The following is a 27,522-nucleotide window of genomic DNA, read 5'->3' on the forward strand; positions in this document are numbered from 1 at the left end:
AACCCCCAGCTGTTCAGGGGGGGTTAGGTGATGAATAACAGGATGTGTCTATAATAACATGTTCCTGTGTGTCCAGGTGAACCCCCAGCTGTTCAGGGGGGGTTAGGTGATGAATAACAGGATGTGTCTATAATAACATGTTCCTGTGTGTCCAGGTGAACCCCCAGCTGTTCAGGGGGGGGGGGTTAGGTGATGAGTAACAGGATGTGTCTATAATAACATGTTCCTGTGTGTCCAGGTGAACCCCCAGCTGTTCAGGGGGGGTTAGGTGATGAATAACAGGATGTGTCTATAATAACATGTTCCTGTGTGTCCAGGTGAACCCCCAGCTGTTCAGGGGGGGGGGGTTAGGTGATGAGTAACAGGATGTGTCTATAATAACATGTTCCTGTGTGTCCAGGTGAACCCCCAGCTGTTCAGGGGGGGGTTAGGTGATGAATAACAGGATGTGTCTATAATAACATGTTCCTGTGTGTCCAGGTGAACCCCCAGCTGTTCAGGGGGGGTTAGGTGATGAATAACAGGATGTGTCTATAATAACATGTTCCTGTGTGTCCAGGTGAACCCCCAGCTGTTCAGGGGGGGGTTAGGTGATGAATAACAGGATGTGTCTATAATAACATGTTCCTGTGTGTCCAGGTGAACCCCCAGCTGTTCAGGGGGGGGTTAGGTGATGAATAACAGGATGTGTCTATAATAACATGTTCCTGTGTGTCCAGGTGAACCCCCAGCTGTTCAGGGGGGGTTAGGTGATGAATAACAGGATGTGTCTATAATAACATGTTCCTGTGTGTCCAGGTGAACCCCCAGCTGTTCAGGGGGGGTTAGGTGATGAATAACAGGATGTGTCTATAATAACATGTTCCTGTGTGTCCAGGTGAACCCCCAGCTGTTCAGGGGGGGTTAGGTGATGAATAACAGGATGTGTCTATAATAACATGTTCCTGTGTGTCCAGGTGAACCCCCAGCTGTTCAGGGGGGGTTAGGTGATGAATAACAGGATGTGTCTATAATAACATGTTCCTGTGTGTCCAGGTGAACCCCCAGCTGTTCAGGGGGGGTTAGGTGATGAATAACAGGATGTGTCTATAATAACATGTTCCTGTGTGTCCAGGTGAACCCCCAGCTGTTCAGGGGGGGTTAGGTGATGAATAACAGGATGTGTCTATAATAACATGTTCCTGTGTGTCCAGGTGAACCCCCAGCTGTTCAGCGATAGAGAGAAACAGCAGCTGGTGGATCTGATTCACACCATGATCTCCTACAACCTCTCCTACAGACAGGACAGGACGCCCGACGGACAATATGCCTACGTTCTGGAGCCGTGAGTCCCCCCACACACACACACGCACACACACACACACACACCTAGAACACACACACATTGGAGCCTGGCCCATTGCCCAGGATGTAGACTAGGTGTGTAATGTGTGTGTGTGTGTGTGTGTAGGCGTGTAGAGCAGGTGGTCTGTTTCCCAGGCTTGCCCCCCCACAGACAGCTGACCTACCAGACCAAACAGACGATCAGCAGAGAGATGGACCAGGAGAGGATGAGGAGAGCAGAATCACTGATGCTGCTACGCAACCCACACACGGTCAGACACACACGCACACGCACACACACACACACACACACACAAGGTCAGACACACACACACACACAGGGTCAGACACACACACACACACACACACACACACACAGGGTCAGACACACACACACACACACACACACACAGGGTCAGACACACACACACACACGGTCAGACACACACACACACAGGGTCAGACACACACACACACACACACACACACACACACACACGGTCAGACACACACACACACACACACAGGGTCAGACACACACACACACACACACACACACACACAGGGTCAGACACACACACACACAGGGTCAGACACACACACACACACGGTCAGACACACACACACAGGGTCTCACACACACACACACACACACACACACACACACACACACACACACACACACAAGGTCAGACACACACACAGGGTCACACACACACACACACAGTCTTGTACAGCTAACCTTGTGGGGACATACAATTCAGTCCCATTCAAAATCCTATTTTCCCTAATCCTAACCCTAACCCTACAACTAACTCTAGCTCCTAACCTTAATAGTTAACTTAATTCTAATTCTAATTCATGTCTTTAAAGTGTGTGTGGTGTGTGTGTGTGTGTGTGTGTGTGTGTGTGTGTGTGTGGTGTGTGTGTGTGTGTGTGTGTGTGTGTGTGTGTGTGTGTGTGTGTGTGTGTGTGTGTGTGTTTCAGAAGCAGCAGGAGGAGAAGGAGAAACAGCCTAAGGCAGTGACGTCATCGGTGACATCGTCCGTCAGGAACCACCAACAGAGGCTGGAGAACATCCTGAGGAACACTGTAGTCGAGATCAGGGTGAGAACACAGTATTCACACCTCTGTTTGAAGAGGATTACCAGTATTCACACACACAGTATTCACACACCTCTATTTGAATAGAGGATTACCAGTATTCACACACACAGTATTCACACCTCTGTTTGAAGAGGATTACCAGTATTCACACACACAGTATTCACACCTCTGTTTGAAGAGGATTACCAGTATTCACACACACAGTATTCACACCTCTGTTTGAAGAGGATTACCAGTATTCACACACACAGTATTCACACCTCTGTTTGAAGAGGATTACCAGTATTCACACACACAGTATTCACACCTCTGTTTGAAGAGGATTACCAGTATTCACACACACAGTATTCACACACCTCTATTTGAATAGAGGATTACCAGTATTCACACATCTCTATTTGAATAGAGGATTACCAGTATTCACACACCTCTATTTGAATAGAGGATTACCAGTATTCACACACCTCTATTTGAATAGAGGATTACCAGTATTCACACACACAGTATTCACACACCTCTATTTGAATAGAGGATTACCAGTATTCACACACCTCTATTTGAATAGAGGATTACCAGTATTCACACACCTCTATTTGAATAGAGGATTACCAGTATTCACACACACAGTATTCACACACCACTATTTGAATAGAGGATTACCAGTATTCACACACCTCTATTTTAATAGAGGATTACCAGTATTCACACACACAGTATTCACACACCTCTATTTGAATAGAGGATTACCAGTATTCACACACCTCTATTTGAATAGAGGATTACCAGTATTCACACACCTCTATTTGAATAGAGGATTACCAGTATTCACACACCTCTATTTGAATAGAGGATTACCAGTATTCACACACCTCTATTTGAATAGAGGATTACCAGTATTCACACACCTCTATTTGAATAGAGGATTACCAGTATTCACACACAGTATTCACACACCTCTATTTGAAAAGAGGATTACCAGTATTCACACACCTCTATTTGAATAGAGGATTACCAGTATTCACACACCTCTATTTGAATAGAGGATTACCAGTATTTACACACCTCTATTTGAATAGAGGATTACCAGTATTCACACACACAGTATTCACACACCTCTATTTGAAAAGAGGATTACCAGTATTCACACACCTCTATTTGAAAAGAGGATTACCAGTATTCACACACCTCTATTTGAAGGGGATTACCAGTATTCACACACACAGTATTCACACACCTCTATTTGAAAAGAGGATTACCAGTATTCACACACCTCTATTTGAAAAGAGGATTACCAGTATTCACACACACAGTATTCACACCTCTGTTTGAAGAGGATTACCAGTATTCACACACCTCTATTTGAATAGAGTATTACCGGTATTCACACACACAGTATTCACACACCACTATTTGAATAGAGGATTACCAGTATTCACACACCTCTATTTTAATAGAGGATTACCAGTATTCACACACACAGTATTCACACACCTCTATTTGAATAGAGGATTACCAGTATTCACACACCTCTATTTGAATAGAGGATTACCAGTATTCACACACACAGTATTCACACATCTCTATTTGAAAAGAGGATTACCAGTATTCACACATCTCTATTTGAATAGAGGATTACCAGTATTCACACACCTCTATTTTAATAGAGGATTACCAGTATTCACACACCTCTATTTTAATAGAGGATTACCAGTATTCACACACCTCTATTTTAATAGAGGATTACCAGTATTCACACACCTCTATTTTAATAGAGGATTACCAGTATTCACACACCTCTATTTTAATAGAGGATTACCAGTATTCACACACCTCTATTTTAATAGAGGATTACCAGTATTCACACACCTCTATTTGAATAGAGGATTACCAGTATTCACACACCTCTATTTGAATAGAGGATTACCAGTATTCACACACCTCTATTTGAATAGAGGATTACCAGTATTCACACACCTCTATTTGAATAGAGGATTACCAGTATTCACACACCTCTATTTGAATAGAGGATTACCGGTATTCACACACATAGTATTCACACACCTCTATGTGAATAGAGGATTTGCAGTATTCACACCTCTATTTGAAAAGAGGATTACCTGTATTCACACCTCTATTTGAAAAGAGGATTACCGGTTTTCACTCCTCTATTTGAATAGAGGAGTACCAGTATTCACACACACAGTATTCACACACCTCTATTTGATAAAAGGATTACCAGTATTCGCACACCTCTTTTTGAATAGAGGATTACCAGTATTCACACACACAGTATTCACACACCTCTATTTGAATAGAGAAATACCAGTATTCACACACCTCTATTTGAATAGAGAAATACCAGTATTCACACACCTCTATTTGAATAGAGGATTACCAGTATTCACACACACAGTATTCACACACCTCTATTTGAATAGAGGATTGCCAGTATTCACACACCTCTATTTGAATAGAGGATTACCGGTATTCACACACCTCTATTTGAATAGAGGATTACCAGTATTCACACACCTCTATTTGAATAGAGGATTACCAGTATTCACACACCTCTATTTGAAAAGAGGATTACCGGTATTCACACACCTCTATTTGAATAGAGGATTACCAGTATTCACAACCCTCTATTTGAATAGAGGATTACCAGTATTCACACACCTCTATTTGAATAGAGGATTACCAGTATTCACACACCTCTATTTGAATAGAGGATTACCAGTATTCACACACCTCTATTTGAATAGAGGATTACCAGTATTCACACACCTCTATTTGAATAGAGGATTACCAGTATTCACACACCTCTATTTGAATAGAGGATTACCAGTATTCACACACCTCTATTTGAAAAGAGGATTACCAGTATTCACACAGCTCTATTTGAAAAGAGGATTACCGGTATTCACACACCTCTATTTGAAAAGAGGATTACCAGTATTCACACAGCTCTATTTGAAAAGAGGATTACCGGTATTCACACACCTCTATTTGAAAAGAGGATTACCGGTATTCACACACCTCTATTTGAATAGAGGATTACCAGTATTCACACACCTCTATTTGAATAGAGGATTACCAGTATTCACACATCTCTATTTGAATAGAGGATTACCAGTATTCACACACCTCTATTTGAATAGAGGATTACCAGTATTCACACACCTCTATTTGAATAGAGGATTACCAGTATTCACACACCTTTTTTTGAAAAGAGGATTACCGGTATTCACACACACAGTATTCACACACCTCTATTTGAATAGAGGATTCACACAGCATCTCAGAGTAATTGTCCTTTTACATCAGATCCTAGATCAGAATGAATCAGATAATATGCACGGGGGCGGATCTGATCTTAGATCAGAATGTATCATATTATATGGATCTGATCCTAGATCAGAATGAATCAGATTATATGGATCTGATCCTAGATCAGAATGAATCAGATTATATGGATCTGATCCTAGATCAGAATGAATCAGATTATATGGATCTGATCCTAGATCAGAATGAATCAGATTATATGGATCTGATCCTAGATCAGAATGAATCAGATTATATGGATCTGATTCTAGATCAGAATGAATCAGATTATATGGATCTGATCCTAGATCAGAATGAATCAGATAATATGGATCTGATCCTAGATCAGAATGAATCAGATTATATGGATCTGATCCTAGATCAGAATGAATCAGATTATATGGATCTGATCCTAGATCAGAATGAATCAGATTATATGGATCTGATCCTAGATCAGAATGAATCAGATTATATGGATCTGATCCTAGATCAGAATGAATCAGATAATATGGATCTGATCCTAGATCAGAATGAATCAGATTATATGGATCTGATCCTAGATCAGAATGAATCAGATTATATGGATCTGATCCTAGATCAGAATGAATCAGATAATATGGATCTGATCCTAGATCAGAATGAATCAGATTATATGGACAGTTATATCCTAGATCAAATCCAATTTTATTAGTGACATGTGCCAAATTTTATTAGTGACAGGTACCTCACAGTGAAACGCTGATTTACAGCCCGAACCAACAGTGCAGTTTAAAAAAAATCCTGATAAGTATAAGAGATAAAAGTAACAAGTAATTAAAGATCAGCAGTAAAATAACAATGTGGAGGCTATATACAGGGGGTACCGGTACTGAGTCAATGTGGAGGCTATATACAGGGGGTACCGGTACAGAGTCAATGTGGAGGCTATATACAGGGGGTACTGGTATAGAGTCAATGTGGAGGCTATATACAGGGGGTACCGGTACAGAGTCAACGTGGAGGCTATATACAGGGTGTACCGGTACAGAGTCAATGTGGAGGCTATATACAGGTGGTACCGGTACAGAGTCAATGTGGAGGCTATATACAGGGGGTACCGGTACAGAGTCAATGTGGAGGCTATATACAGGGGGGTACCGGTATAGAGTCAATGTGGAGGCTATATACAGGGGGCACCGGTACAGAGTCAATGTGGAGGCTATATACAGGGGGTACCGGTAGAGTCAATGTGGAGACTATATACAGGGGGTACCGGTACAGAGTCAATGTGGAGGCTATATACAGGGGGTACCGGTACAGAGTCAATGTGGAGGCTATATACAGGGGGTACCGGTACAGAGTCAATGTGGAGGCTATATACAGGGGGTACCGGTACAGAGTCAGTGTGGAGGCTATATACAGGGGGTACCGGTACAGAGTCAGTGTGGAGGCTATATACAGGGGGTACCGGTACAGAGTCAATGTGGAGGCTATATACAGGGGGTACATTTACATTACATTTACATTTAAGTCATTTAGCAGACGCTCTTATCCAGAGCGACTTACAAATTGGTGCATTCACCTTATGACATCCAGTGGAACAGCCACTTTACAATAGTGCATCTAGATCTTTTAAGGGGGGGGGGGGGGGGGGGGGGCAGAAGGATTGCTTTATCCTAGGTATTCCTTGAAGAGGTGGGGTTTCAGGTGTCTCCGGAAGGTGGTGATTGACTCCGCTGTCCTGGCGTCGTGAGGGAGTTTGTTCCACCATTGGGGTGCCAGAGCAGCGAACAGTTTTGACTGGGCTGAGCGGGAACTGTACTTCCTCAGTGGTAGGGAGGCGAGCAGGCCAGAGGTGGATGAACGCAGTGCCCTTGTTTGGGTGTAGGGCCTGATCAGAGCCTGAAGGTACTGAGGTGCCGTTCCCCTCACAGCTCCGTAGGCAAGCACCATGGTCTTGTAGCGGATGCGAGCTTCAACTGGAAGCCAGTGGAGAGAGCGGAGGAGCGGGGTGACGTGAGAGAACTTGGGAAGGTTGAACACCAGCCGGGCTGCGGCGTTCTGGATGAGTTGTAGGGGTTTAATGGCACAGGCAGGGAGCCCAGCCAACAGCGAGTTGCAGTAATCCAGACGGGAGATGACAAGTGCCTGGATTAGGACCTGCGCCGCTTCCTGTGTGAGGCAGGGTCGTACTCTGCGGATGTTGTAGAGCATGAACCTACAGGAACGGGCCACCGCCTTGATGTTGGTGGAGAACGACAGGGTGTTGTCCAGGATCACGCCAAGGTTCTTAGCGCTCTGGGAGGAGGACACAATGGAGTTGTCAACCGTGATGGCGAGATCATGGAACGGACAGTCCTTCCCCGGGAGGAAGAGCAGCTCCGTCTTGCCGAGGTTCAGCTTGAGGTGGTGATCCGTCATCCACACTGATATGTCTGCCAGACATGCAGAGATGCGATTCGCCACCTGGTCATCAGAAGGGGGAAAGGAGAAGATTAATTGTGTGTCGTCTGCATAGCAATGATAGGAGAGACCATGTGAGGTTATGACAGAGCCAAGTGACTTGGTGTATAGCGAGAATAGGAGAGGGCCTAGAACAGAGCCCTGGGGGACACCAGTGGTGAGAGCGCGTGGTGAGGAGACAGATTCTCGCCACGCCACCTGGTAGGAGCGACCTGTCAGGTAGGACGCAATCCAAGCGTGGGCCGCGCCGGAGATGCCCAACTCGGAGAGGGTGGAGAGGAGGATCTGATGGTTCACAGTATCGAAGGCAGCCGATAGGTCTAGAAGGATGAGAGCAGAGGAGAGAGAGTTAGCTTTAGCAGTGCGGAGCGCCTCCGTGATACAGAGAAGAGCAGTCTCAGTTGAGTGACTAGTCTTGAAACCTGACTGATTTGGATCAAGAAGGTCATTCTGAGAGAGATAGCAGGAGAGCTGGCCAAGGACGGCACGTTCAAGAGTTTTGGAGAGAAAAGAAAGAAGGGATACTGGTCTGTAGTTGTTGACATCGGAGGGATCGAGTGTAGGTTTTTTCAGAAGGGGTGCAACTCTCGCTCTCTTGAAGACGGAAGGGACGTAGCCAGCGGTCAAGGATGAGTTGATGAGCGAGGTGAGGTAAGGTAGAAGGTCTCCGGAAATGGTCTGGAGGAGAGAGGAGGGGATAGGGTCAAGCGGGCAGGTTGTTGGGCGGCCGGCCGTCACAAGACGCGAGATTTCATCTGGAGAGAGAGGGGAGAAAGAGGTCAAAGCACAGGGTTGGGCAGTGTGAGCAGAACCAGCGGTGTCGTGACCAGCGGGGTACCGGTACAGAGTCAATGTGGAGGCTATATACAGGGGGTACCGGTACAGAGTCAATGTGGAGGCTATATACAGGGGGTACCGGTACAGAGTCAGTGTGGAGGCTATATACAGGGGGTACCGGTACAGAGTCAATGTGGAGGCTATATACAGGGGGTACCGGTACAGAGTCAGTGTGGAGGCTATATACAGGGGGTACCGGTACAGAGTCAATGTGGAGGCTATATACAGGGGGCACCGGTACAGAGTCAATGTGGAGGCTATATACAGGGGGTACCGGTACAGAGTCAATGTGGAGGCTATATACAGGAGGCACCGGTACAGAGTCAATGTGGAGGCTATATACAGGGGGTACCGGTACAGAGTCAATGTGGAGGCTATATACAGGGGGGGGGGGGGGGGGTACCGGTAGAGTCAATGTGGAGGCTATATACAGGGGGTACCGGTACAGAGTCAATGTGGAGGCTGTATACAGGGGGTACCGGTACAGAGTCAATGTGGAGGCTATATACAGGGGGTACCGGTACAGAGTCAATGTGGAGGCTGTATACAGGGGGTACCGGTAGAGTCAATGTGGAGGCTGTATACAGGGGGTACCGGTACAGAGTCAATGTGGAGGCTATATACAGGGGGTACCAGTACAGAGTCAATGTGGAGGCTATATACAGGGGGTACCGGTACAGAGTCAATGTGGAGGCTATATACAGGGGGGTACCGGTACAGAGTCAATGTGGAGGCTATATACAGGGGGTACCGGTACAGAGTCAATGTGGAGGCTATATACAGGGGGTACCGGTACAGAGACAATGTGGAGACTATATACAGGAGGTACCGGTACAGAGTCAATGTGGAGGCTATATACAGGTGGGGTACCGGTAGAGTCAATGTGGAGACTATATACAGGGGGTACCGGTACAGAGTCAATGTGGAGACTATATACAGGGGGTACCGGTAGAGTCAATGTGGAGACTATATACAGGGGGTACCGGTACAGAGTCAATGTGGAGACTATATACAGGGGGTACCGGTAGAGTCAATGTGGAGACTATATACAGGGGGTACCGGTAGAGTCAATGTGGAGACTATATACAGGGGGTACCGGTACAGAGTCAATGTGGAGACTATATACAGGGGGTACCGGTAGAGTCAATGTGGAGACTATATACAGGGGGTACCGGTACAGAGTCAATGTGGAGACTATATACAGGGGGTACCGGTAGAGTCAATGTGGAGACTATATACAGGGGGTACCGGTACAGAGTCAATGTGGAGGCTATATACAGGGGGTACCGGTACAGAGTCAATGTGGAGGCTATATACAGGGGGTACCGGTAGAGTCAATGTGGAGGCTATATACAGGGTGTACCGGTACAGAGTCAATGTGGAGGCTATATACAGGGGGTACCGGTACAGAGTCAATGTGGAGGCTATATACAGGGGGTACCGGTAGAGTCAATGTGGAGGCTATATACAGGGGGTACCGGTACAGAGTCAATGTGGAGGCTATATACAGGGGGTACCGGTACAGAGTCAATGTGGAGGCTATATACAGGTGGGGTACCGGTACAGAGTCAATGTGGAGGCTATATACAGGGTATTACGGTACAGAGTCAGTGTGGAGGCTATATACAGGGTATTACGGTACAGAGTCAATGTGGAGGCTATATACAGGGGGTACCGGTACAGAGTCAATGTGGAGGTTATATACAGGGGGTACCGGTACAGAGTCAATGTGGAGGCTATATACAGGGGGTACCGGTACAGAGTCAATGTGGAGGCTATATACAGGGTGTTACGGTACAGAGTCAATGTGGAGGCTATATACAGGGTGTTACGGTACAGAGTCAATGTGGAGGCTATATACAGGGGGTACCGGTACAGAGTCAATGTGGAGGCTATATACAGGGTGTTACGGTACAGAGTCAATGTGGAGGCTGTATACAGGGGGTACCGGTACAGAGTCAATGTGGAGGCTATATACAGGGGGTACCGGTACAGAGTCAATGTGGAGGCTATATACAGGGGGTACCGGTACAGAGTCAATGTGGAGGCTATATACAGGGGGTACCGGTACAGAGTCAATGTGGAGGCTATATACAGGGGGTACCGGTACAGAGTCAATGTGGAGGCTATATACAGGGGGTACCGGTACAGAGTCAATGTGGAGGCTATATACAGGGGGTACCGGTACAGAGTCAATGTGGAGGCTATATACAGGGGGTACCGGTACAGAGTCAATGTGGAGGCTATATACAGGGGGTACCGGTACAGAGTCAATGTGGAGGCTATATACAGGGGGGGGTACCGGTAGAGTCAATGTGGAGGCTATATACAGGGGGTACCGGTACAGAGTCAATGTGGAGGCTATATACAGGGGGTACCGGTACAGAGTCAATGTGGAGGCTATATACAGGGGGTACCGGTACAGAGTCAATGTGGAGGCTATATACAGGGGGTACCGGTAGAGTCAATGTGGAGACTATATACAGGGGGGGTACCGGTAGAGTCAATGTGGAGGCTATATACAGGGGGGGGGGTACCGGTAGAGTCAATGTGGAGGCTATATACAGGGGGTACCGGTAGAGTCAATGTGGAGGCTATATACAGGGGGGGGGGTACCGGTAGAGTCAATGTGGAGGCTATATACAGGGGGTACCGGTAGAGTCAATGTGGAGGCTATATACAGGGGGTACCGGTAGAGTCAATGTGGAGGCTATATACAGGGGGTACCGGTAGAGTCAATGTGGAGGCTATATACAGGGGGGGTACCGGTAGAGTCAATGTGGAGACTATATACAGGGGGGGGGGTACCGGTAGAGTCAATGTGGAGGCTATATACAGGGGGTACCGGTAGAGTCAATGTGGAGGCTATATACAGGGGGTACCGGTACAGAGTCAATGTGGAGGCTATATACAGGGGGTACCGGTACAGAGTCAATGTGGAGGCTATATACAGGGGGTACCGGTACAGAGTCAATGTGGAGGCTATATACAGGGGGGGTACCGGTAGAGAGTCAATGTGGAGGCTATATACAGGGGGTACCGGTACAGAGTCAATGTGGAGACTATATACAGGGGGTACCGGTACAGAGTCAATGTGCTGGGGCATTGGTTAGTTGAGGTAGTATGTACATGTAGGTAGTTATTATTAAAGTGACTATGCATAGATGATGACAACAGAGAGTAGCAGCGGTGTGGGGGAGGGGCCAATGCAAATAGTCGAGAGAAAGATGGAGAGAGAGAAAGAGAGGGCGGGCGGGAGGGAGGGAGAGAAAGATGGAGGGATGGAGAGAGAGAGGGAGGGAGAGACTGAGAGAAAGATGGAGGGATGGAGAGAGAGAGGGAGGGAGAGAGAGACTGAGAGAAAGATGGAGGGATGGAGAGAGAGGGAGGGAGGGAGAGACAGAGAAAGATGGAGGGATGGAGAGAGAGAGAGAGAGAGGGAGGGAGGGAGAGAAAGATGGAGGGATGGAGAGAGAGGGAGGGAGGGAGAGACTGAGAGAAAGATGGAGGGATGGAGAGAGAGGGAGGGAGGGAGAGACTGAGAGAAAGATGGAGGGATGGAGAGAGGGCGGGCGGGAGGGAGGGAGAGAAAGATGGAGGGATGGAGAGAGAGAGAGAGAGGGAGAGACTGAGAGAAAGATGGAGGGATAGAGAGAGAGGGAGGGAGGGAGAGACTGAGAGAAAGATGGAGGGATGGAGAGAGGGCGGGCGGGAGGGAGGGAGAGAAAGATGGAGGGATGGAGAGAGAGAGAGAGAGGGAGAGACTGAGAGAAAGATGGAGGGATAGAGAGAGAGAGAGAGAGGGAGAGACTGAGAGAAAGATGGAGGGATGGAGAGAGAGAGAGATGAGGCCAGATCCCAGGAGCTTTGAAACCAGGTTAATGACAGATGGTGTGTATTAGACTCTGAAACCAGGTTAATAACAGGTGGTGTGTATTAGACTCTGAAACCAGGTTAATAACAGGTGGTGTGTATTAGACTCTGAAACCAGGTTAATAACAGATGGTGTGTATTAGACTCTGAAACCAGGTTAATGACAGGTGGTGTGTATTAGACTCTGAAACCAGGTTAATGACAGGTGGTGTGTATTAGACTCTGAAACCAGGTTAATGACAGGTGGTGTGTATTAGACTCTGAAACCAGGTTAATGACAGGTGGTGTGTATTAGACTCTGAAACCAGGTTAATAACAGATGGTGTGTATTAGACTCTGAAACCAGGTTAATGACATGTGGTGTGTATTAGACTCTGAAACCAGGTTAATGACAGGTGGTGTGTATTAGACTCTGAAACCAGGTTAATGACAGATGGTGTGTATTAGACTCTGAAACCAGGTTAATGACAGGTGGTGTGTATTAGACTCTGAAACCAGGTTAATGACAGGTGGTGTGTATTAGACTCTGAAACCAGGTTAATGACAGATGGTGTGTATTAGACTCTGAAACCAGGTTAATGACAGATGGTGTGTATTAGACTCTGAAACCAGGTTAATAACAGATGGTGTGTATTAGACTCTGAAACCAGGTTAATGACAGGTGGTGTGTATTAGACTCTGAAACCAGGTTAATGACAGGTGGTGTGTATTAGACTGAAACCAGGTTAATGACAGGTGGTGTGTATTAAACTCTGAAACCAGGTTAATGACAGATGGTGTGTATTAGACCCTGAAACCAGGTTAATGACAGATGGTGTGTATTAGACTCTGAAACCAGGTTAATGACAGGTGGTGTGTATTAGACTCTGAAACCAGGTTAATGACAGATGGTGTGTATTAGACTCTGAAACCAGGTTAATAACAGATGGTGTGTATTAGACTCTGAAACCAGGTTAATGACAGGTGGTGTGTATTAGACTCTGAAACCAGGTTAATGACAGATGGTGTGTATTAGACTCTGAAACCAGGTTAATGACAGGTGGTGTGTATTAGACTCTGAAACCAGGTTAATGACAGATGGTGTGTATTAGACTCTGAAACCAGGTTAATAACAGGTGGTGTGTATTAGACTCTGAAACCAGGTTAATGACAGGTGGTGTGTATTAGACTCTGAAACCAGGTTAATGACAGATGGTGTGTATTAGACTCTGAAACCAGGTTAATGACAGATGGTGTGTATTAGACTCTGAAACCAGGTTAATGACAGATGGTGTGTATTAGACTCTGAAACCAGGTTAATGACAGATGGTGTGTATTAGACTCTGAAACCAGGTTAATGACAGATGGTGTGTAGTAGACTCTGAAACCAGGTTAATGACAGGTGGTGTGTATTAGACTCTGAAACCAGGTTAATGACAGATGGTGTGTATTAGACTCTGAAACCAGGTTAATGACAGGTGGTGTGTATTACACTCTGAAACCAGGTTAATGACAGATGGTGTGTATTAGACTCTGAAACCAGGTTAATGACAGATGGTGTGTATTAGACTCTGAAACCAGGTTAATAACAGATGGTGTGTATTAGACTCTGAAACCAGGTTAATGACAGGTGGTGTGTATTAGACTCTGAAACCAGGTTAATGACAGATGGTGTGTATTAGACTCTGAAACCAGGTTAATAACAGATGGTGTGTATTAGACTCTGAAACCAGGTTAATGACAGGTGGTGTGTATTAGACTCTGAAACCAGGTTAATGACAGATGGTGTGTATTAGACTCTGAAACCAGGTTAATGACAGATGGTGTGTATTAGACTCTGAAACCAGGTTAATGACAGGTGGTGTGTATTAGACTCTGAAACCAGGTTAATGACAGGTGGTGTGTATTAGACTCTGAAACCAGGTTAATGACAGATGGTGTGTATTAGACTCTGAAACCAGGTTAATGACAGATGGTGTGTATTAGACTCTGAAACCAGGTTAATGACAGATGGTGTGTATTAGACTCTGAAACCAGGTTAATGACAGGTGGTGTGTATTAGACTCTGAAACCAGGTTAATGACAGGTGGTGTGTATTAGACTGAAACCAGGTTAATGACAGATGGTGTGTATTAGACTCTGAAACCAGGTTAATGACAGATGGTGTGTATTAGACTCTGAAACCAGGTTAATGACAGGTGGTGTGTATTAGACTCTGAAACCAGGTTAATGACAGATGGTGTGTAGTAGACTCTGAAACCAGGTTAATAACAGATGGTGTGTATTAGACTCTGAAACCAGGTTAATAACAGATGGTGTGTATTAGACTCTGAAACCAGGTTAATGACAGGTGGTGTGTATTAGACTCTGAAACCAGGTTAATGACAGGTGGTGTGTATTAGACTCTGAAACCAGGTTAATAACAGATGGTGTGTATTAGACTCTGAAACCAGGTTAATGACAGATGGTGTGTATTAGACTCTGAAACCAGGTTAATGACAGATGGTGTGTATTAGACTCTGAAACCAGGTTAATGACAGATGGTGTGTATTAGTCTCTGAAACCAGGTTAATGACAGATGGTGTGTAGTAGACTCTGAAACCAGGTTAATGACAGGTGGTGTGTATTAGACTCTGAAACCAGGTTAATGACAGATGGTGTGTATTAGACTCTGAAACCAGGTTAATGACAGGTGGTGTGTATTACACTCTGAAACCAGGTTAATGACAGATGGTGTGTATTAGACTCTGAAACCAGGTTAATGACAGATGGTGTGTATTAGACTCTGAAACCAGGTTAATAACAGATGGTGTGTATTAGACTCTGAAACCAGGTTAATGACAGGTGGTGTGTATTAGACTCTGAAACCAGGTTAATGACAGGTGGTGTGTATTAGACTCTGAAACCAGGTTAATGACAGATGGTGTGTATTAGACTCTGAAACCAGGTTAATGACAGATGGTGTGTATTAGACTCTGAAACCAGGTTAATGACAGATGGTGTGTATTAGACTCTGAAACCAGGTTAATGACAGGTGGTGTGTATTAGACTCTGAAACCAGGTTAATGACAGGTGGTGTGTATTAGACTGAAACCAGGTTAATGACAGATGGTGTGTATTAGACTCTGAAACCAGGTTAATGACAGATGGTGTGTATTAGACTCTGAAACCAGGTTAATGACAGGTGGTGTGTATTAGACTCTGAAACCAGGTTAATGACAGATGGTGTGTAGTAGACTCTGAAACCAGGTTAATAACAGATGGTGTGTATTAGACTCTGAAACCAGGTTAATAACAGATGGTGTGTATTAGACTCTGAAACCAGGTTAATGACAGGTGGTGTGTATTAGACTCTGAAACCAGGTTAATGACAGGTGGTGTGTATTAGACTCTGAAACCAGGTTAATAACAGATGGTGTGTATTAGACTCTGAAACCAGGTTAATGACAGGTGGTGTGTATTAGACTCTGAAACCAGGTTAATGGCAGATGGTGTGTATTAGACTGAAACCAGGTTAATGACAGATGGTGTGTATTAGACTCTGAAACCAGGTTAATGGCAGATTAATGGCAGATGGTGTGTATTAGACTGAAACCAGGTTAATGACAGATGGTGTGTATTAGACTCTGAAACCAGGTTAAAGACAGATGGTGTGTATTAGACTCTGAAACCAGGTTAATGACAGATGGTGTGTATTACACTCTGAAACCAGGTTAATGACAGGTGGTGTGTATTAGACTCTGAAACCAGGTTAATGGCAGATGGTGTGTATTAGACTGAAACCAGGTTAATGACAGATGGTGTGTAATAGACTCTGAAACCAGGTTAATGACAGATGGTGTGTATTAGACTCTGAAACCAGGTTAATAACAGATGGTGTGTATTAGACTCTGAAACCAGGTTAATGACAGGTGGTGTGTATTAGACTCTGAAACCAGGTTAATGACAGGTGGTGTGTATTAGACTCTGAAACCAGGTTAATAACAGATGGTGTGTATTAGACTCTGAAACCAGGTTAATGACAGGTGGTGTGTATTAGACTCTGAAACCAGGTTAATGGCAGATGGTGTGTATTAGACTGAAACCAGGTTAATGACAGATGGTGTGTATTAGACTCTGAAACCAGGTTAATGACAGATGGTGTGTATTAGACTCTGAAACCAGGTTAATGACAGGTGGTGTGTATTAGACTCTGAAACCAGGTTAAAGACAGATGGTGTGTATTAGACTCTGAAACCAGGTTAAAGACAGATGGTGTGTATTAGACTCTGAAACCAGGTTAATGACAGATGGTGTGTATTAGACTCTGAAACCAGGTTAATGACAGGTGGTGTGTATTACACTCTGAAACCAGGTTAATGACAGGTGGTGTGTATTAGACTCTGAAACCAGGTTAATGACAGATGGTGTGTATTAGACTCTGAAACCAGGTTAATGACAGATGGTGTGTATTACACTCTGAAACCAGGTTAATGACAGGTGGTGTGTATTAGACTCTGAAACCAGGTTAATGGCAGATGGTGTGTATTAGACTGAAACCAGGTTAATGACAGATGGTGTGTATTAGACTCTGAAACCAGGTTAATGACAGATGGTGTGTATTAGACTCTGAAACCAGGTTAATGACAGATGGTGTGTATTAGACTCTGAAACCAGGTTAATAACAGATGGTGTGTATTAGACTCTGAAACCAGGTTAATGACAGATGGTGTGTATTAGACTCTGAAACCAGGTTAATAACAGGTGGTGTGTATTAGACTCTGAAACCAGGTTAATGACAGGTGGTGTGTATTAGACTCTGAAACCAGGTTAATGACAGATGGTGTGTATTAGACTGAAACCAGGTTAATGACAGGTGGTGTGTATTAGACTCTGAAACCAGGTTAATGACAGGTGGTGTGTATTAGACTCTGAAACCAGGTTAATGACAGATGGTGTGTATTAGACTCTGAAACCAGGTTAATAACAGATGGTGTGTATTAGACTCTGAAACCAGGTTAATGACAGATGGTGTGTATTAGACTCTGAAACCAGGTTAATAACAGATGGTGTGTATTAGACTCTGAAACCAGGTTAATGACAGGTGGTGTGTATTAGACTCTGAAACCAGGTTAATGACAGGTGGTGTGTATTAGACTCTGAAACCAGGTTAATGACAGGTGGTGTGTATTAGACTCTGAAACCAGGTTAATGACAGGTGGTGTGTATTAGACTCTGAAACCAGGTTAATGACAGATGGTGTGTATTAGACTGAAACCAGGTTAATAACAGGTGGTGTGTATTAGACTCTGAAACCAGGTTAATGACAGATGGTGTGTATTAGACTGAAACCAGGTTAATGACAGGTGGTGTGTATTAGACTCTGAAACCAGGTTAATGACAGGTGGTGTGTATTAGACTCTGAAACCAGGTTAATGACAGATGGTGTGTATTAGACTCTGAAACCAGGTTAATAACAGATGGTGTGTATTAGACTCTGAAACCAGGTTAATGACAGATGGTGTGTATTAGACTCTGAAACCAGGTTAATAACAGATGGTGTGTATTAGACTCTGAAACCAGGTTAATGACAGGTGGTGTGTATTAGACTCTGAAACCAGGTTAATGACAGGTGGTGTGTATTAGACTCTGAAACCAGGTTAATGACAGGTGGTGTGTATTAGACTCTGAAACCAGGTTAATGACAGGTGGTGTGTATTAGACTCTGAAACCAGGTTAATGACAGGTGGTGTGTATTAGACTCTGAAACCAGGTTAATGACAGGTGGTGTGTATTAGACTCTGAAACCAGGTTAATGACAGGTGGTGTGTATTAGACTCTGAAACCAGGTTAATGACAGGTGGTGTGTATTAGACTCTGAAACCAGGTTAATAACAGGTGGTGTGTATTAGACTCTGAAACCAGGTTAATAACAGGTGGTGTGTATTAGACTCTGAAACCAGGTTAATGACAGGTGGTGTGTATTAGACTCTGAAACCAGGTTAATGACAGATGGTGTGTATTAGACTCTGAAACCAGGTTAATGACAGGTGGTGTGTATTAGACTCTGAAACCAGGTTAATGACAGATGGTGTGTATTAGACTCTGAAACCAGGTTAATAACAGGTGGTGTGTATTAGACTCTGAAACCAGGTTAATAACAGATGGTGTGTATTAGACTCTGAAACCAGGTTAATGACAGGTGGTGTGTATTAGACTCTGAAACCAGGTTAATGACAGGTGGTGTGTATTAGACTCTGAAACCAGGTTAATGACAGTATTTGTGGCTCTGGATAAGGACGCTGCTAAATTACTAAAATGTTGTGTTCTGCAGCCGGAGGTGGATTTCTTTGGCCGAGCCGTCGCCCCTAAGGAGAAACCACAGGTGGTCTCCGCTACAGGTAACTACAGTGTGTTCATAAGAATGTACAGGGAACATTTAACGTAGCATCTCTGATTCAGGGAACATTACATTTAACGTCTGTCAGTCTGGGGGCTGATACTACTGTCTCAGTCTGGGGGCTGATACTACTGTCTCAGTCTGGGGGCTGATATTACTGTCTCAGTCTGGGGGCTGATACTACTGTCTCAGTCTGGGGGCTGATACTACTGTCTCAGTCTGGGGGGCTGATATTACTGTCTCAGTCTGGGGGCTGATATTACTGTCTCAGTCTGGGGGCTGATACTACTGTCTCAGTCTGGGGGGCTGATATTACTGTCTCAGTCTGGGGGCTGATACTACTGTCTCAGTCTGGGGGCTGATACTACTGTCTCAGTCTGGGGGCTGATACTACTGTCTCAGTCTGGGGGCTGATATTACTGTCTCAGTCTGGGGGCTGATACTACTGTCTCAGTCTGGGGGCTGATACTACTGTCTCAGTCTGGGGGGCTGATATTACTGTCTCAGTCTGGGGGCTGATATTACTGTCTCAGTCTGGGGGCTGATACTACTGTCTCAGTCTGGGGGGCTGATATTACTGTCTCAGTCTGGGGGCTGATACTACTGTCTCAGTCTGGGGGCTGATACTACTGTCTCAGTCTGGGGGCTGATACTACTGTCTCAGTCTGGGGGGCTGATATTACTGTCTCAGTCTGGGGGCTGATACTACTGTCTCAGTCTGGGGGCTGATATTACTGTCTCAGTCTGGGGGGCTGATATTACTGTCTCAGTCTGGGGGCTGATATTACTGTCTCAGTCTGGGGGCTGATATTACTGTCTCAGTCTGGGGGCTGATATTACTGTCTCAGTCTGGGGGCTGATATTACTGTCTCAGTCTGGGGGCTGATACTACTGTCTCAGTCTGGGGGCTGATATTACTGTCTCAGTCTGGGGGCTGATATTACTGTCTCAGTCTGGGGGCTGATATTATTGTCTCAGTCTGGGGGCTGATACTACTGTCTCAGTCTGGGGGCTGATATTACTGTCTCAGTCTGGGGGGCTGATATTACTGTCTCAGTCTGGGGGCTGATATTACTGTCTCAGTCTGGGGGCTGATATTACTGTCTCAGTCTGGGGGCTGATATTACTGTCTCAGTCTGGGGGCTGATACTACTGTCTCAGTCTGGGGGCTGATATTACTGTCTCAGTCTGGGGGGCTGATACTACTGTCTCAGTCTGGGGGGCTGATATTACTGTCTCAGTCTGGGGGCTGATACTACTGTCTCAGTCTGGGGGGCTGATATTACTGTCTCAGTCTGGGGGGCTGATATTACTGTCTCAGTCTGGGGGGCTGATATTACTGTCTCAGTCTGGGGGGCTGATACTACTGTCTCAGTCTGGGGGCTGATATTACTGTCTCAGTCTGGGGGCTGATACTACTGTCTCAGTCTGGGGGGCTGATACTACTGTCTCAGTCTGGGGGCTGATATTACTGTCTCAGTCTGGGGGGCTGATACTACTGTCTCAGTCTGGGGGCTGATATTACTGTCTCAGTCTGGGGGGCTGATACTACTGTCTCAGTCTGGGGGCTGATATTACTGTCTCAGTCTGGGGGGCTGATATTACTGTCTCAGTCTGGGGGCTGATATTACTGTCTCAGTCTGGGGGGCTGATATTACTGTCTCAGTCTGGGGGCTGATACTACTGTCTCAGTCTGGGGGCTGATACTACTGTCTCAGTCTGGGGGGCTGATATTACTGTCTCAGTCTGGGGGCTGATACTACTGTCTCAGTCTGGGGGGCTGATATTACTGTCTCAGTCTGGGGGGCTGATATTACTGTCTCAGTCTGGGGGCTGATATTACTGTCTCAGTCTGGGGGGCTGATATTACTGTCTCAGTCTGGGGGCTGATACTACTGTCTCAGTCTGGGGGCTGATATTACTGTCTCAGTCTGGGGGCTGATATTACTGTCTCAGTCTGGGGGGCTGATATTACTGTCTCAGTCTGGGGGGCTGATATTACTTTCTCAGTCTGGGGGCTGATATTACTGTCTCAGTCTGGGGGGCTGATATTACTGTCTCAGTCTGGGGGCTGATATTACTGTCTCAGTCTGGGGGCTGATATTACTGTCTCAGTCTGGGGGGCTGATACTACTGTCTCAGTCTGGGGGCTGATATTACTGTCTCAGTCTGGGGGGCTGATATTACTGTCTCAGTCTGGGGGCTGATATTACTGTCTCAGTCTGGGGGCTGATACTACTGTCTCAGTCTGGGGGCTGATACTACTGTCTCAGTCTGGGGGCTGATATTACTGTCTCAGTCTGGGGGCTGATATTACTGTCTCAGTCTGGGGGCTGATATTACTGTCTCAGTCTGGGGGCTGATATTACTGTCTCAGTCTGGGGGCTGATACTACTGTCTCAGTCTGGGGGCTGATACTACTGTCTCAGTCTGGGGGGCTGATATTACTGTCTCAGTCTGGGGGCTGATATTACTGTCTCAGTCTGGGGGCTGATATTACTGTCTCAGTCTGGGGGGGCTGATATTACTGTCTCAGTCTGGGGGCTGATATTACTGTCTCAGTCTGGGGGGCTGATACTACTGTCTCAGTCTGGGGGCTGATACTACTGTCTCAGTCTGGGGGCTGATACTACTGTCTCAGTCTGGGGGGCTGATACTACTGTCTCAGTCTGGGGGCTGATACTACTGTCTCAGTCTGGGGGGCTGATACTACTGTCTCAGTCTGGGGGGCTGATATTACTGTCTCAGTCTGGGGGGCTGATACTACTGTCTCAGTCTGGGGGCTGATATTACTGTCTCAGTCTGGGGGCTGATATTACTGTCTCAGTCTGGGGGCTGATACTACTGTCTCAGTCTGGGGGGCTGATATTACTGTCTCAGTCTGGGGGCTGATATTACTGTCTCAGTCTGGGGGCTGATACTACTGTCTCAGTCTGGGGGGCTGATATTACTGTCTCAGTCTGGGGGCTGATATTACTGTCTCAGTCTGGGGGCTGATATTACTGTCTGGGGGCTGATACTACTGTCTCAGTCTGGGGGCTGATATTACTGTCTCAGTCTGGGGGCTGATATTACTGTCTCAGTCTGGGGGGCTGATATTACTGTCTCAGTCTGGGGGCTGATATTACTGTCTCAGTCTGGGGGCTGATATTACTGTCTCAGTCTGGGGGCTGATATTACTGTCTCAGTCTGGGGGCTGATATTACTGTCTCAGTCTGGGGGGCTGATATTACTGTCTCAGTCTGGGGGCTGATACTACTGTCTCAGTCTGGGGGCTACTGCGCGTCGCCCCATAGAGGGAACGTTGTTCATATGAATGTGTAGAGGCTGTGTATCTGTGTGTGTTTTAACTGTAAACTGTCTCTTTCTGTCACTAGGTGAGGTGTGTGTGGAGGTTGCCATGGGGACAGCGGTTGGCAACAGTGACGTGTGGTTCCGTTTCAACGAGGGCGTGTCCAACGCCGTGCGACGCAACATCTACATCAGAGAACTGCTATAACTCACACACACACACACACACACACACACACACACACACACACACACCGTACACACACACTCCATCTCATACACGTTAGAATGTTAGTCAATAAATTATCACGAGTCAATCTGTCAAACCACCTCTTTATTATGTTTGATTGACAGTGGAAACAGCCAATAAAAACAGTGTATTCTGATTGACAGTGGAAACAGCCAATAAAAATGGTGTATTCTGATTGACAGTGGAAACATCCAATAAAAACAGTGTATTCTGATTGACAGTGGAAAAAAGCCAATAAAAAGTGTGATTCAGTTAACAACAAACTTCTATCTCGTTCTTTAACAAAGCTCTGAGATGAACTCTGCAAAGCTGCTTTCAATGTAGGACATGTTGCTGACAGGAAGGGGACTACTTTCAATGTAGGACATGTTGCTGACAGGAAGGGGACTACTTTCAATGTAGGACATGTTGCTGACAGGAAGGGGACTACTTTCAATGTAGGACATGTTGCTGACAGGAAGGGGACTACTTTCAATGTAGGACATGTTGCTGACAGGAAGGGGACTACTTTCAATGTAGGACATGTTGCTCACAGGAAGGGGACTACTTTCAATGTAGGACATGTTGCTGACAGGAAGGGGACTACTTTCAATGTAGGACATGTTGCTGACAGGAAGGGGACTACTTTCAATGTAGGACATGTTGCTGACAGGAAGGGGACTACTTTCAATGTAGGACATGTTGCTCACAGGAAGGGGACTACTTTCAATGTAGGACATGTTGCTGACAGGAAGGGGACTACTTTCAATGTAGGACATGTTGCTGACAGGAAGGGGACTACTTTCAATGTAGGACATGTTGCTCACAGGAAGGGGACTACTTTCAATGTAGGACATGTTGCTCACAGGAAGGGGACTACTTTCAATGTAGGACATGTTGCTCACAGGAAGGGGGCGACTTTCAACTAAAACCATAGACATGGACAAATAAATAGGACGGGACAACTTGGTGTGTGTATCCGTGTGTGTTTCTCAATGTGTGTCTGTGTCGGTGTGTGTGTGTGTGTGTATCCGTGTGTGTGTGTGTGTGTGTGTATCCGTGTGTGTGTGTCCGTTAGAGGATCACACATTTGCCTTTCTCCACCCAGGGGTTGGCCCTCATCAGCTCTGGGTTCAGGAATGGGTCGTCACACACACACCCCTCGATCCATTTCACCAGCCTGCCAAGAGAACACACACACACCCTGTTAGACCACACCCCTCGATCCACTGGGATTCAATCCGGTCTCAGGTTAAGGATCTAGGTGTTTTTAAAGGTTCTGATTGGGCCGACAGCGTTTACCGTGAATAGGATCTCCCCGAACGCGGAAACATTTGCCTTTAAAAACCCACGATGGGTTTGAATCCCGGATGTAGACAAGGTTGCTAGAGACCAGAAGGACTAGACACTGGGGTAGAGACCAGAAGGACACTGGGGTAGAGACCAGAAGGACACTGGGATAGAGACCAGAAGGACACTGGGATAGAGACCAGAAGGACTAGACACTGGGATAGAGACCAGAAGGACTAGACACTGGAATAGAGACCAGAAGGACACTGGGATAGAGACCAGGACACTGGGGTAGAGACCAGAAGGACTAGGCACTGGGGTAGAGACCAGAAGGACTAGACACTGGGATAGACCAGAAGGACTAGACACTGGGGTAGAGACTAGAAGGACTAGACACTGGGATAGAGACCAGAAGGACACTGGGATAGAGACCAGAAGGACTAGACACTGGGGTAGAGACTAGAAGGACTAGACACTGGGATAGAGACCAGAAGGACACTGGGGTAGAGACCAGAAGGACTAGACACTGGGGTAGAGACCAGAAGGACTAGACACTGGGGTAGAGACCAGAAGGACACTGGGATAGAGACCAGAAGGACACTGAGGTAGAGACCAGAAGGACACTGGGATAGAGACCAGAAGGACTAGACACTGGGGTAGAGACCAGAAGGACACTGGGATAGAGACCAGAAGGACTAGACACTGGGATAGAGACCAGGACACTGGGATAGAGACCAGAAGGACACTGGGGTAGAGACCAGAAGGACACTGGGATAGAGACCAGAAGGACTAGACACTGGGATAGAGACCAGAAGGACTAGACACTGGGATAGAGACCAGAAGGACACTGGGGTAGAGACCAGAAGGACTAGACACTGGGGTAGAGACCAGAAGGCCACTGGGATAGAGACCAGAATGACACTGGGATAGAGACCAGAAGGACACTGGGGTAGAGACCAGAAGGACACTGGGGTAGAGACCAGAAGGACACTGGGATAGAGACCAGGACACTGGGGTAGAGACCAGAAGGACACTGGGATAGAGACCAGAAGGACACTGGGATAGAGACCAGAAGGACACTAGGATAGAGACCAGGACACTGGGGTAGAGACCAGAAGGACACTGGGGTAGAGACCAGAAGGACACTGGGATAGAGACCAGGACACTGGGGTAGAGACCAGAAGGACACTGGGGTAGAGACCAGGAGGACACTGGGGTAGAGACCAGAAGGACACTGGGATAGAGACCAGAAGGACACTGGGATAGAGACCAGGAGGACACTGGGGTAGAGACCAGAAGGACACTGGGGTAGAGACCAGAAGGACACTGGGATAGAGACCAGAAGGACACTGGGATAGAGACCAGAAGGACACTGGGGTAGAGACCAGAAGGACACTGGGGTAGAGACCAGAAGGACTAGACACTGGGGTAGAGACCAGAAGGACTAGACACTGGGGTAGAGACCAGAAGGACACTGGGGTAGAGACCAGAAGGACACTGGGATAGACCAGAAGGACACTGGGATAGAGACCAGAAGGACACTGGGATAGAGACCAGAAGGACACAGAAGGACACTACCTACTCAGTAACAGTGATGGAGGATTTCTCTCTGTTGATGGCCAGCTGGTACTGAAGACTCTCCACCTCTCTCTTCATCTGGGGAAGGTCCAAGTCCTCCATCTACACACATTATACACACATTACATAGTACACATTACATAGTACACACATTACATAGCACACATTACATAATACACACATTACAATATACACACATTACAATATACACACATTACATAGTACACACATTACACTCTGCTACCAGACATATCTATACATAGTCTACACTCTGCTACCAGACATATCTATACATAGTCTACACTCTGCTACCAGACATATCTATACATAGTCTACACTCTGCTACCAGACATATCTATATATAGTCTACACTCTGCTACCAGACATATCTATACATAGTCTACACTCTGCTACCAGACATATCTATACATAGTCTACACTCTGCTACCAGACATATCTATATATAGTCTACACTCTGCTACCAGACATATCTATACATAGTCTACACTCTGCTACCAGACATATCTATACATAGTCTACACTCTGCTACCAGACATATCTATATATAGTCTACACTCTGCTACCAGACAGGCTCCTATATGACCAGAACGTACGTGTGTGTGTGTGTGTGTGTGTGTGTGTGTGTGTGTGTGTGTGTGTGTGTGTGTGTGTGTGTGTGTGTGTGTGTGTGTGTGTGTGTGTGTGTGTGTCCGTGTGTGTGTGTGTGTGTGTGTGTGTGTGTGAGAGAGAGACTGAATAACTGGGTCATGTGCCTTTTATTAGGTCCTTTTGCTGAGCAGCCCCACCAGTAACAGATGTATTACATAGCTCAGCTATGATCATATATACATATAGACACTCAATACGAATACAGTGTACTTCTGATTAAATGGGGTTATATATTTATATAAGTCTATGATTGTGTTTATATATAATAATTTTTTTATAGTGTAAAATGATTATAGACGTCACTGATTCTCTGTTCTCCCGGTCTCCGCGCTCATCACCACTAGCTGCCGTTTCACTGAAGAAAACAAGTCGTTCTGTTCTTCAGTTCCGGTAAATCCCCCGATTTTTTTTTTTACAGAGAACACAACGTTAAATCCCCCGTTTTAACAGATAACGTTTAATGTAAAATGTCATGTCGAGACAACAAAGCCAGAGAGCGTTAGAGTGACGCAGCTGTCTCCGTGTTTTCATCTGCCCTATTTAAATAAACCAATAATCTCATCCTGGCCTGAAATAACACATTATCGCGATCAACAAAGAAAATAGCTGAACCTCGGGAGTTTATCTAGAGAATAGAAATGGCGTCAATATCCAGAGATGGCATTATGCTGATAAAAACCCCTTTAATAAATACACGTTATAAAACGGTAGAACCGTTGGCGCTGCTCTGTAGCTTTCGCGTTGTCCCTTATGAATGTTGTTCTGGAGGCAGATCTGCAGTGGTCACTCGCCAACACCGCCACAAAGTCATCAAATATGATTGTTAAACCCTAACCACTGTTTAACCTTAATGCCTAACATTATATTAAAGACCAAAAAACAAGCTCATTTTAGTTTTCAGGAATTTGTACACTACAGCCAATGTTTACATTACAGCTGGCCCATCTAAAGGGATTGACATGATATAGGCCGTATAGACGGTTACAGACCGAATGATGCTGCTACGAGACTGTTAACAGATTCATCACGGAAGGAGCGCCGGGGAGGTTCTGTGGTGTTTCTTACCGTTTTACCGGAGACCTGGTGGTTCTAGTCGTGAGGTTCTGATCCAGATGAGCTGCAGCGCTGGTTAGCCTTATGTTCCCAGACAGACGACACGCGATTTACCCCCCTCAAACTACCGAAAACAGTACAGTGGAGGTAA

General features: G+C 45.8%; 2 protein-coding genes across 2 annotated transcripts; one reads left to right on the forward strand and one right to left on the reverse strand.

Annotated features, from left to right (window-relative positions):
- Window positions 1-1,171: 1,171 nt before the first annotated feature.
- LOC129848832 (chromosome transmission fidelity protein 18 homolog) lies at window positions 1,172-22,760 on the forward strand. Its single transcript, XM_055915919.1, has 5 exons — window positions 1,172-1,324; window positions 1,451-1,595; window positions 2,311-2,430; window positions 19,196-19,262; window positions 22,639-22,760. Exons 1-5 carry the CDS (start codon window positions 1,176-1,178, stop codon window positions 22,758-22,760), a joined length of 603 nt encoding a protein of 200 aa, XP_055771894.1. The 5' UTR covers window positions 1,172-1,175.
- Window positions 22,761-22,871: 111 nt separating this feature from the next.
- LOC129848835 (guanine nucleotide-binding protein G(I)/G(S)/G(O) subunit gamma-13-like) lies at window positions 22,872-27,516 on the reverse strand. Its single transcript, XM_055915924.1, has 3 exons — window positions 27,384-27,516; window positions 25,654-25,751; window positions 22,872-23,961 (listed from the first exon to the last, which is right to left on the reverse strand). The coding sequence occupies exons 2-3, from the start codon at window positions 25,749-25,751 to the stop codon at window positions 23,856-23,858; spliced, it is 204 nt and encodes a 67-aa protein (XP_055771899.1). The 5' UTR covers window positions 27,384-27,516; the 3' UTR covers window positions 22,872-23,855.
- Between the last annotated feature and the right edge of the window lie 6 nt (window positions 27,517-27,522).

This window comes from Salvelinus fontinalis, unplaced genomic scaffold (genome assembly GCF_029448725.1).
Source record: "Salvelinus fontinalis isolate EN_2023a unplaced genomic scaffold, ASM2944872v1 scaffold_1215, whole genome shotgun sequence".
Taxonomy (NCBI): Eukaryota; Metazoa; Chordata; class Actinopteri; order Salmoniformes; family Salmonidae; genus Salvelinus; species Salvelinus fontinalis.